This window comes from Urocampus carinirostris, chromosome 15 (genome assembly GCF_059441175.1).
Source record: "Urocampus carinirostris isolate Australia breed hairy pipefish chromosome 15, RoL_Ucar_1.0, whole genome shotgun sequence".
Taxonomy (NCBI): domain Eukaryota; kingdom Metazoa; phylum Chordata; class Actinopteri; order Syngnathiformes; family Syngnathidae; genus Urocampus; species Urocampus carinirostris.
Genome location: NC_142363.1, coordinates 29,839,432 through 29,851,910, shown reverse-complemented (window position 1 = coordinate 29,851,910; position 12,479 = coordinate 29,839,432). Strand labels below are relative to the sequence as shown.

Genomic DNA, 12,479 nt, shown 5'->3' with positions numbered 1-12,479 from the left:
CAAATAAGCAGAGTAAACAAAGTTTGCACAGCTAACTCCTGAGTGCCGACATGCCGGTAAATGGTCTGCATTTATATAGCGCTTTTCGAGCCTGTGAGTCAAAGCCGCTGATAATATTGACATTTTAAAAAGTCAGCGGTAGAAAAGTGTGTGTGCGATTAAAAGATAGTGTAAAAAGTGTAGTTATCTTGTTCTAGGTCAGCACGTTCGGGTGGAGACTGATCTATTAGCTCTTATCATAACATTAGTTCATCAATCTGAGTCTAAAACAGGAGAGCCCACATTTTTCAATCTGCCAGCTCTGTTAAAATTTCCGTTGCTTGTTATACTTTTTGTTTTAAGTCATTTAAGACGTGTTGGATAAATACAATTTTCGATTTATGTATTGGAAAATCAAAAATGAGGGGTTTTCTGTAGCCTAACTTTAAACAAGTTTCTGCTCAGCTTCATTTTATTTCCTGCACTGTTTTTTGGGGGGGGTTAGGTAATCGTTAGCCATGTTAGTTGTGTTGGAATTCTAATGTATTTACTTTAAAAGGTTTCAGATAATGACTAAAGTTCTGTTTGAATATATAACATGAAATCTTTGTCTTATTTTGAATTATTTAAAAAAATGATAACGCCAATTTACAAGGTTTTACAGCAATTGAATATCGGCTCCAAATATCGGTTATCGGCCTCCTTTTAATACTAATAATCAGTATCGGCCCGGAAAAACCCATATACTGTAGGTCATTCCTTAATTAATATATCGATGAGTGTTAAATTTGTATGACCGGTGCTGTAAATCAAATTCGCCTAGGGACAAACAGAGTTGGTGGATACAACCGGAATGTTTGATGTTTGAACTTACATTACACATAGTCCAGTGTTTTTCCCGAATTGCTCAGTCCACATATTGAACGGATTTGGGAGTACAGTCCATAAACATGCCCGATTAAAGTCGCCGTCGACGATAAAGCTCCGTTGGGGTGTGCAAGCTGCTGTTTATTGATAGCAGCGGGCAGGAGATTTAGCGCTATGCTAACGTTAGCATCCGGTGAAACGGTTAGCGGTGGAAAGTAAACAGCAAACACCACAGTTAACTCTCCCGGTATGTTGGCCTGGAGAGGGATGGGTGCCACCAGGCTGTACTTGCCCAAGACACACCACAGGAAATGGAGCCCCTACAACCCTAGTGGTTAAAAGTTCCAACTGTATATCACTTCACATGTTATTTTCACACTAAACCACCAGAGGGCGCTCTAGGCCTGTGATGATCATTACCCTATGGTGGGTGGACATTTTTCGAACCGGAAGAAGAAAGCGGCTTATCCAGAGTTGAAGGAGTTGTTTACTGGTAAAAATGACACTGAAGTCAAAAATTTTGTTGGGTTTCGTGATTTGGGAGTAAAGCTTTGGTAAGCATGTTCTTTAGTACACTTATTCAGCCTGTTGTTCTCCATTTCCTTTTCTTTTATTAAATTTCCTTTCAAGATAACATGTACATTTACAGTGAATTTAATAAATAAATGATCCAAAATGACCTGTTTTGCTCCGTTTCCTGCCTGATACTTGTTGCCAACCTTTTTTCTGTCAGACCGTCTGCAAACCTATGCTTTCTGCTAGGCAAGCTTTTGTGACTCTGATGCTTGATTAATTTCAGGGACTGTAACTTTACACATATTTGGGGTAAGATGCATATAAATAGTAAGATTCATTTATTTTAACCGTATAATGATTAAAATTATTCGATTTTTTTACTTGAAAGATAAAAATCACATTGCCACAAAAACGTTTTGAAACAAGCGACCGAACAAGTGGTACTTGAAATATTTAAAGATATCAATAGTCTCATCTCATCTCATCAGCCGTACCGCTTATCCTCCTTAGGGTCGCGGGGGGGCTGGAGCCCATCCCAGCCATCTCTGGGCAGTGGGCAGGGGACACCCTGAACTGGTTGCCAGCCAATCGCAGGGCACACAGGGACAGACAACTCGCTCGCCCATTCACACCTAGGGACAATTTGGACCGGCCAATCCACCTGAAATGGATGTCTTTGGAATGTGGGAGGAAAACGGGGTGCCCGGAGGAAACCCACGCAAGCACGGGGAGAACATACAAACTCCGCACAGGAAGTCTGGAGCTGGATTTGAACCCACGACAGGTTCCCATGACATGAACTGTGCCGCACAAGCGCTAACCACTGCGCCGCCGTGGGACCCCAAGAGGGGGAGGGGCTTAGGAAGCTATATTTGTCTAGTGAACTTAGTTGAGGGTTTTCAAAATAAAATAAAACCGTTGAAATTGGACCACACAAAACATCACACATTATTGAAAAATATAACAAGTCTAGGAGGAAATAAGGGGGGGGCTTTGTCTTCTGAAATAGGTTACGAAGTTTTCAAAATAAAAGAAAAATAGAACCGAAATCGGACCACAAAAACCGACAGAGAATATTCTTAAAAAATGATCTTGGGACTTGGGAATCTATTTGCAACTCAGCAAGATTTCAAAATAAAACAATAACAAATAAGAAAAAACAGCAGTCAATATTGCAAAAAAGTAATGAGTTTACGAGTCAAAAGGGGAAGGGGGTATGGGATTCTCTAATGAAGTAAGTTGCGAGTTTTCAAAATAAAAGAAAAACAGAACCGAAATCGGACCACAAAAACCAAGATAGAATATTTTTTTTAAATGATCTTAGGACAGAAAAGGGGAAGGGACTTGGGAATCTATTTGCAACGCAGCTGCGAGATTTCAAAATAAAACAATAACAAATAAGAAAAAAACAGCAGTCAATATTACAAAAAAAGAATGAGTTTGGGAGTCAAAAGGGGAAGGGGGTTCGGGATACTTTTCAAAATAAAACAAGATAAAACGATTGAAATTGGACCAAAATAATCGCAAGAATTTAAAAAAAAACTTAAAAAAGGCTCCATTTGTTTCCTGGAATAAGTTACAAGTCTCCAAAATTAAAACAAAAATCGACCAAAAAACCGTCAATCAATAAAAAAACCTAAGACAACAAATACAAACAAAAACATTTTCCTAAGCAACCAATGAACGAGGCTCAACCTCACCCACGTGACCCGCTGTTGCCTTCACGTGTCATAAAACTTCATGCGGACGCACAAGCACGCGCACTCCAACATTCCCTCGAAAAAAACGCGCGCACGCCATCTCACGCCACACTGTTGCTCTCCAATCACACACACACACGCACGCACGCTCGCTTTACCGTTGTGTGCGCGCGTGCTCGTGCTGGATGCTGGCCTTGGTGGGCGCCATATTCAGGAGGGGGGGTCACTGGAGGAGTGTGGATGGGGGGGGGATTTCAGTCTTCTTCAGCGAGGCGTCGGCAGCCGCGCCAATGCGTCACGGCCACGCGAGACAAAGCCATGTCCACGCGTGCACGCGCTCGTCAGCTTCTTCGGAAGGGGGGACGTCTCTCGGCGGGTTGCATGCCGAGCGAGGGAGGGGAGGACCGGGGGGGAAACACCTCCGTCGATCCGATCCTCCACCGAAGAGATCCGAAGCTTGCTTCCACTCCTCCCCACGCGTGGAATCGAAAAAAAAACTCCTCAAGAGGATGACACGCCGGTGGAGAGCGGCGAGTGACCCCCCCCTCCCTCACCGGCGTCCTCAAACGAGGGCTGCGTGGAATTATCCTGCGTGAAGCAAACACGCCGCTCGTCTCGTGCGTGCGCGCGACCGACTCCACGCACTTCCGCGCGCGTGTTGATTGAATTCCCCCCCGGTCGCGTCTTACAGGTTGCATCCAATGTCAGCGCAAGGTGGGGGCGTGCGAGGAAGAGGGGGGCGGGAGGGGAGGGGCGATTTGGGGCAAAACTACCTTGTAAAGCGCACGCGCACGCGCACCCGTCATAAAGTTCCTGCGTGGTTGTGGACCTGTTGGCTGATGGAAAATGAAACGCTCCCAAAAAAGCCTGATAATAAAAAAAAAGAAATCTATTTGGGTGCGCTTGTTTTTGTGTCATTTGTTGTTCAAAAAATTAAAAATACTGCAAAATACCTGTCAACTATAAAGCCCGCGGGCTAGATATGGCTCGTTCGATAATTTATTCGGGCCACCATAAATTTATTATATCAAAAAAAGAAGCAAATCTCTCTAGGTCAGAGATGTCAGACTTATTTGAACTCAGCAGCCAAATGGTAGAAAAAAACATTCTCACAGGGGGTGGTTGAGAGATTAGAGAGAGAGGGAAAGAGAGAGAGAGTGGGAAGGAAAGAGACGGAGAGAAAGACAGAAAAAGGGAGAGAAAGATAGAGAGAGAGTTAAAGAAAAAAAGAAGAGAGAGAGGGAAAGAGTGAGAGAGAGTGGGAAAGAGAGGGAGAGAAAGACAGAAAAAGAGAGCGAAAGATAGAGTGTTAAAGCAAAAAAGACGATAGAGAGAGAGAGAAAGAGAGATAGAGTGGGAAAGAAAGAGGGAGAGAAAGACAGAAAAAGGGAGAGAAAGATAGAGTGTTAAAGCAAAAAAGACGAGAGAGAGAGAGAGAGAGTGGGAAAGAGAGGGAGAGAAAGACAGAACAAGAGAGATAAATATAGAGAGAGAGTTAAAAAAAAGGAGAGAGAGAGAGAGAGAGAGTGGGAATAAAGAGAGGGAGAGAAAGACAGAAAAAGAGAGCAAAAGATAGAGTGTTAAAGCAAAAAAGATGATAGAGAGAGAGAGAGAGGGAAAGAGAGAGAGAGTGGTAAAGAAAGGGAGAGAAAGACAGAAAAAGAGAGAGAAAGATAGAGAGAATTAAAGAAAAAAAGAAGAGAGAGAGAGTGGGAAAGAAAGAGAGGGAGAGAAAGACAGAAAAAGAGAGATAAATATAGAGGGAGAGTTAAAGAAAAAAAGAAGAGAGAGAGAGAGTGGGAATAAAGAGAGGGATAGAAAGACAGAGAAGGAGAGAGAAATATAGAGAGAGTGTTAAAGAAAAAAAGAAGATAGAGAGAGAGGGGGAAAGAGAGAGAGAGTGGGAAAGAAAGAGGGAGAGAAAAACAGAAAAAGAGAAAAAAAGATAGAGTGTTAAAGAAGAGAGAGAGGGGGGGATAGAGAGAGAGTGGCAAGGAAAAGAGGGGGAGAAAGACAGAAAAAGAGAGAGAGTGTTAAAGAAAAAAGAAGAGAGAGAGAGAGGGAAAGAGAGAGAGAGATTGGGAAAGAAGGACAGAAAAAAAGAAAGATAGAGAGAGTTTTGAAGAAAAAAGAAGAGAGAGAGACAAAGAGAGAACATGAGAGTGTTAAAGAAAAAGAGAGAGAGAGAGATAGGAGAGAAATAAGAAAGAAAGAGAGGGACAGAGAAAGAGAGACACTTTAAGAAAAAAAGAAAATAAGAGAAACAAAGAATGGGAGAAAGAGAGACAAAGAAAACGGGACGAAAGAGCGAGAGAAAGAGCGCTAGTGGAAAAGAGTAAGAAAGAAAGAGAATTTAAAAAGGAGAACGATAGAAAAAGGGAAAGACAGAGAAAGCAAAAGGAAGAAAAGCAAAAGTGAGACACTGAGACAGAGAGAAAACATGAAAAACAACAAGAGGAAGAAAAGACAAAAAGAGCGAGAGAGACTATGAAAAAGAAAAAAGAGAGATCCATAAAGAGCAAGAAAGAGAGAGGGAGGGCGAAAGAGAGAAAAAAGAGTTTTCAAGGAAAACAGAGTGTGAAAGAGAAAAAGAGAGAAAAATAAATACAACTCACTTTACTTTGTGAGTGTCTCGTCGAAATAAGTTCAGTAGTTGGATTCAATTTGAAAGTTTGAATTTATGTCGTATCATAATTGCTCAGTATCGATAATATCGACATTTGTATCGATCCCCCCCACCCTTAATGTTTACCTTGTTTACCTATGAGGACAATAAAGGCCTTCCATTCATTCATTCAAACGACTGTTTTCGTGTCAATTACTGTTGAAACAAAACAAAAAGACGATTGAGCGTCGGTTAGCGTCGCCTAGCTTGACGCGAGATGACCCCAATCGACGACCTCTCAAGGTCAAAGGCTTATTAGTCCTCAGAAAGCGCCACAAAACGAGAAATGAATCGAACCGATTGGACGGAGCCAAATTTTTAGTGCTACGCTGAAAACGATCCGGGGATAGTCGGGACTCCCGAATGGCCGCCCAGGGATTTGAGGGCCGAGAGGTTTTCGTCGAAAGCCGCCCGCTATCGGCGCGGAGGGACGTCCGCGTGACCGATGGCGTGGACGACTCCCTGGGGGAAACCGTCTCATTGAAAACGTCGTTTTGCCTAAGCTGGTATCGAGCTGATGAGCGAGTTGACGCTGCTGGAATCAATTATGCATTACTTTTCTTTTGAGTACAGATATATAGATGGTTGGTTGGTTGGTTGGTTGGTTGGTTGGTTGGTTGGTTGGTTGGTTGGTTAATTGGTTAGTTTGTTGAATGGTTGGTTAGTTGGTTAGTTTGTTGAATGGTTGGTTAGTTGGTTAGTTTGTTGAATGGTTGGTTAGTTGGTTGGTTGGTTGGTTGGTTAGATGGTTAGATGGTTAGATGGTTGGTTGGTGGGTTAGATAATTGGTTAGTTGGTTGTTTGTATAGTTGGTTAGTAAGTTATTTAGTTAGTTAGTTGGTTGGTTAATTGTTTAGATGGTTGGTTAGTTTGTTAGTTGGTTAGATGGTTGGTTGGTTAGTTATATAGTTGGTCAGTTGGTTGATTAGATAGTTGGATAGTTGGATAGTTGGATAGTTGGTTAGTTGGTTGGTTGGTTGGTTGGTTAATTGGTTAGTTTGTTGAATGGTTGGTTAGTTGGTTGGTTGGTTGGGTGGTTGGTTGGTTAGATGGTTTGATGGTTAGATGGTTGGTTGGTGGGTTAGATAATTGGTTAGTTGGTTGTTTATATAGTTGGTTAGTAAGTTATTTAGTTAGTTAGTTGGTTGGTTAATTGTTTAGATGGTTGGTTAGTTTGTTAGTTGGTTAGATGGTTGGTTGGTTAGTTATATAGTTGGTTAGTTGGTCAGTTGGTCAGTTGGTCAGTTGGTTGATTAGATAGTTGGATAGTTGGTTAATTGGTTGGTTGGTTGGTTGGTTGGTTGGTTGGTTGGTTGGTTGGTTGGTTGGTTGGATCCCTAAAGCACTAGGGTTGTAGGGGTACCATTTCCTGCGGTTTGTCTTGGGCAAGTAAAGCCTGAACCTTTTTTTTTATTTAGGAAAAACTTTATTATTATTATTTATTTTCAATTATTGTTTTTGTTTTGCTAATTGTTTAAGTGTTTTTTATTCAAATGTATTTGTTTTTAATTTTGTATTTATTCTTGAGTTCTTTCATTTTTGGTAAATATTTTCTGGGAGGTAATATTATAATTATTTGTAAAATTATTTTGAGTCTATACCTTTTTTTTGTTTATTATTTTGTAAAACTATGACATATATATTTTTTTATTTGATTTTTTAAATGTTTGTACTTTATCTCATCTCATCTCATCTCATCAGCTGCACCGCTTATCCTCAGTAGGGTCGCGGGGGTGCTGGAGCCCATCCCAGCAATCATCGGGCAGTGGGCAGGGGACACCCTGAACCGGTTGCCAGCCAATCGCAGGGCACACAGGGACTGACAACTCGCTCGCTCATTCACACCTAGGGACAATTTGGACCGGCCAATCCTGATACTTGTTGCCGACCTTTTTTCTGTCAGACCGTCTGTGAACCTATGCTCTCTGCTAGGCAAGCTTTTGTACTTCCGACATCATCCTGCCCTGTTTTCTCCTGCCTGATACCTGTTGCCGACCTGTTTCCGGACCCAATTCTGCCCTGTTCCTCCGTCCCGGCCATCGACCTGTTTCGCCCTGTTTCCTGCCTGATACCTGTTGCCGACCTCTTTTCCGGACTCGTTACCGCCCTTGCTCCCCCGTCCCGGCTATCGACCAGCTTTCCTGCCACCCACGATTATCCTCGCTCTTACGGAAGTGCCACTTCCGCGTTCCTGCCATCAGCTACCCCTGTCCAACGATCATCGGATCTTGGAAGCAAGCACTGCTCTCTTTTTCAATCAAACTGAGTTAAACGAACGCCATTGGGTCCTGTCTCCGTTTCTGGCTTGTGACATTATCTGGGCAAAGTAACATCAGAAAATTATAAAAATGCACAGAAGCCAAAATCTTGCCTGGGAGTTATTCATGACAAAATTATAAAGCGGGCAGCACGGCGGCGCAGTGGTTAGGGCGTGTGCGGCACAGTTCTAAGGTCTTGGGAACCTTCTGTGTGGGTTCAAATCCAGCTACCGGATTTCCTGTGCGCTCTCTTTCTCTCTCTCTCTTTCTTCCCGTTTTCTCTGTCTCTCTTTCTCCCATTCTTTGTTTCTCTTATTTTCTCTTTTTCTTAAAGTGTCTCTCTTTCTCTGTCTCTCTCTTTCTCTCTATTTTTCTAAAACGCTCTCATGTTCTCTCTTTGTCTCTCTCTTCTTTTTTCTTGAAAACTCTCTCTATCTTTCTCTCTTTTTTTCTGTCTTTCTCTCCCTCTCTTTCTTTCTCACTCTCTCTCTTTCCCTCTCCTTTTCTTCTTTTTCTTTAACACTCGGTTAGCGCGTGTGCGGCACAGTTCTAAGGTCTCGGGAACCTCCTGTGTGGGTTCAAATCCAGCTACCGGACTTCCTGTACGGAGTTTGTATGTTCTCCCTGTGATTGAGTGGGTTTCCTCCCACATTCCAAAGACATGCATTTCAGAGGGATCAACTGTTTGAAATTGTCCCTAGGTGTGAACGAGCGAGCGGGTTGTCTGTCCCTGTGTGCCCTGCGATTGGCTGGCAACCAGTTTAGGGTGTCCCCTGCCCACTGCCCGATGATTGCTGGGATGGGCTCCAACACCCCCGCGACCCTACTGAGGATAAGCGGTGCAGCTAATGACATGAGATGAGAATTATAAAGCCTCTAATTCACCCCAAAAATGGAACACTATCGCCACCTTATGGCATTGTCCAGCCGGGCAACTACGTTGAGGTTAGGAGGAGGCGCTCCAATGCGCATCAATCTCGGAACAAACGGGCTGTTGTTGGAGGGTAGGAAGCGAGTTCAGAGGGGGGGTGTTACGGGTAAGGGAGGGGGTCTTTCAGGTCACCAGCCCCCAGATTGGTTCAAGTTCCCGTCAGACGGAAGCTTCCCCGGGAGGCTCGGAAGCGCAAATCCTCCCCGGTCGGCGCATTTAAATAACGGCGGCCTCCCCTCGGAGGACCCGGGCGGGGGTCCGTCCCTGATTGATGTCCCCCCCCCTCCTTCCTCAAAGCTGTTACACTTCATCAGAGAGCCACTTGTCTAGGGAATACCTGAAGGTGTTTTTGTATCTGTGTTTGTGTGCGCCAGGGTCCCCGCCGCGTGCGATGATTAGAAAAAAACAACCCACTGTGCGAGACCACCGAGCAATCATTCACACTGTGAGCACAAGAGACGGCCAAAGAAGTAAAGGAGCTGAGGGAGCTCAGAGTCCCAAACAGGGATCCTGGAGTCCTCAGCGAGGGGACTGAAGGGGGGGCTCGTCAGGGAAGAGTCAAGTGAAAAGAGACACGAACCGACATCCCTCCCCACCCTGGCCTATATAGAGAAATGTTGAATGAGCCAACCCAAAAACATATATTTCTGGAGAAGCTAATAATCAAAAGCTTTATAACAATTATTTTTATAATCTATGTATCGGTTGATTATTTTTTCGATGAATCGGATTACTTAAAAGCCTTTTTAATTTCCCTCTCTTCATTCAAATCTTTTGGAAGGATAAAAAAATAGTCCTCTAAATAACAGAATATTATATGATATATAAAAAAAATACAAGTATTTTTTCAATTAACTTGACTATAACAAAAAAAGGATAGAGGTAAACATTATTATTATTTTACTTCATTATTTTCTGATTTTCTTCTTTGTAATTCTGCAGCACTTTGTGTTCCCTTGAAAATGGTTAACTTTGTTTCACGATGAAACAGTCAAACACTAAAAAAAAGTTGACATTTTCATGTCATTTTTGCTTGGAATTTTATATTTATTTATTTATTTTGTATTAGAAATAATGAAAAAGGTAAAATATCATTTTATATCAAAACGGTTTTGGCGCCCTCTGTCGGACTAAAGTGTTACTACAACTCTCAGCGTCACAACAGAATTGTGTGCACTCTTATTTGCATTGATTTAACATACTTAGTGACTCGTGTATCACCTGATACAATAAATCGATGATCTAATGAGTTGCCAATGCTTTTCATATATTTGTAATCAATTCCATCGATTGGTTGTTGCAACCCTAATATAAGCCTCATATTGTATATAAACCATTTGTGTCCATACGTCTAGTAATTTATTCATTTAAAGGCATAAATTATTTGAATACAGATACAAAAATCTATGAAAAGCAAAGCCCTCTACTGGTCAAAGAGATTCAATAAATCACAAAATCAAAGCTTATTTTTCAACAAAAATATGAGAGCTACCGGGGATGCAATGCATATCTTACGATGCGATACTCAGAATTTTGCGACAAAATTGATTTTCTCCAGTGATTTAAGATCGAATTCGAGTATTGTCACGTGCCCCTGCCCAGCAAGGCTGAGGTCCGGCACATTTCTGAACAGTGGTATGACCAGAATGGTGACCAGATGATGAAGTTGCTGTATCTGGTTCAAAACAGGAAGCTTTTTCTTATAATGGTAACCATGGCAATCGGTACTATTTGTATCATGTGGGAAGCAAACCATTAACAAAATAAAAAAAAAACGGCCAGGAAATGGATGGGTGCCGCCAGGCCGTACTTGTCCCAAGACACACCACAGGAAGTGGTGTGTCTTGGGACAAAGCAAAGCAAACGGATCCGTGAAATGCTATTGTCTACATCAATGTTCATCGGAAAACGTCATTTTTTTCCTCCAACAGAAACCATAATATTTTCTATTATCACACAATTTTGAAAAAGCGCCTGGGAGCCACTAGGGAGCGCCAAAACTCCAGATAATGGGGATAATGGATCGCAACCAAAAAGTGCGTATCATTTCAGGTGGAACTCAAAAACACGGTTATGTGGCCTGAACCAGATAACAATAATAATAAAGCCATAGGTTCCCTCCTGCTCTCAGCAATAGATAATCAGGGATAAAGGATTGTGGACACTCTGTGAATTTGATTTCAGTAAGCCAGAACAACACGCCTCCCGACACAAGTGCTCTTTGACGGTGAGCAGCGATATGAGATCGGGGATAACGGATCGTGGCAGCACGAGTGCAAATCATTTTAGAAAAACATAATAATAATAAAGCCATAGGTTCCCTCCTGCTCTCAGCAATAGATAATCAGGGATAAAGGATTGTGGACACTCTGTGAATTTTATTTCAGTTGAGCCAGATCGACTCGCCTCCCGACACAAGTGCTCTTTGACGGTGGGCAGCGATATGAGATCGGGGATAACGGATCGTGGCAGCACGAGTGCAAATCATTTTAGAAAAACATAATAATAATAAAGCCATAGGTTCCCTCCTGCTCTCAGCAATAGATAATCAGGGATAAAGGATTGTGGACACTCTATGAATTTTATTTCAGTTGAGCCAGAACGACTCGCCTCCTGACACAAGTGCTCTTTGACGGTGGGCAGCGATATGAGATCGGGGATAACGGATCGTGGCAGCACGAGTGCAAATCATTTTAGGAAAAAAATATAGCGAAAAAAGGGGTGCAATAAGCCATCAGGGATAATAGATCGCGGCCGGACGAGTACCGTTCACTTTTTGGTGGACCGAACAGCAAAAAGAGACACCCGGCCTGACAGCGATAATGGATTATGGAATAACAAATTTCTACTTTTGCATGCCACAGGTCCCCTGGTACCTTTGCTGGTATCCCGGAAGTCCCTGCACACTCTGCGGGCTTCCGTTGGTCGCTCCCGGGACCGGCATGCGACCCACCGGGGCTCCGCTCACCGTCCCTCCGCCGACGCCTCCACCGGCACCCGACGCCGTCACCTGCACGCTGAAGTCCGGGAAGATCCGAATCATGGTGCCGGTCTGGAACAGAACCTCGATTCTTTTCTTCTTAACCTTCGGAAGTCCGGATCATGGTTCCGGTCCAAAAAAGAGAAGGGGGGAGGCAAAAAAAGCAACAAGCGGTGCAAGAAAAAAAAAAGTGAGTTAATTGAAGAGAAATAAACTGTTCTTTTTCTTCTTATTGATAGTTGCGCGCGCGTGGGTGTGGCGCTCCGGCCGGCGCGTCTCCGCTTCGCAAGCCGAGAGAGGCAGCTGGTGCGCGGCCATCCTCCCCGCCGAGTGGCCGCTGGTCTGTCCGACTGCCGGCTGGGGGCGCGTACACGTGAGCTCTGCAGCGCAGCAATAGGTTGAGCGCGGGTGTGCGCGCGCACTTGTGGAGGAATGTGGCGTGCACGCGTGTCCGTGGGTGCGCTCGGTGATGACGCGTTCCATGCACGAGTGGACCGGAATCAAACCTTTGTTTTATTGTGAAAAGCTGCCGTGATTGCATCATAAAGCAGCAATATGGCTAAGTGTCATTTTAAAAGACTTG

The 12,479-nt window shown here is 43.4% G+C and overlaps 1 protein-coding gene across 3 annotated transcripts in view; it reads right to left on the bottom strand.

Moving 5' to 3' along the window:
- npas3 (neuronal PAS domain protein 3) overlaps window positions 1-12,225 on the bottom strand; it is a 250,733-nt gene extending 238,508 nt beyond the window's left edge. Inside the window, exon 1 of one of the 3 annotated variants that reach the window (XM_088354313.1) lies at window positions 11,793-12,225. In XM_088354313.1, the coding sequence (XP_088210439.1) occupies window positions 11,793-11,959 (167 nt within the window). In that variant the 5' untranslated portion in view covers window positions 11,960-12,225. Of the gene's footprint in view, window positions 1-3,220; window positions 3,718-11,792 lie in introns of those variants that run through there. The other 2 variants (XM_088354314.1, XM_088354315.1) reach the window with 2 other exon arrangements.
- Between the last annotated feature and the right edge of the window lie 254 nt (window positions 12,226-12,479).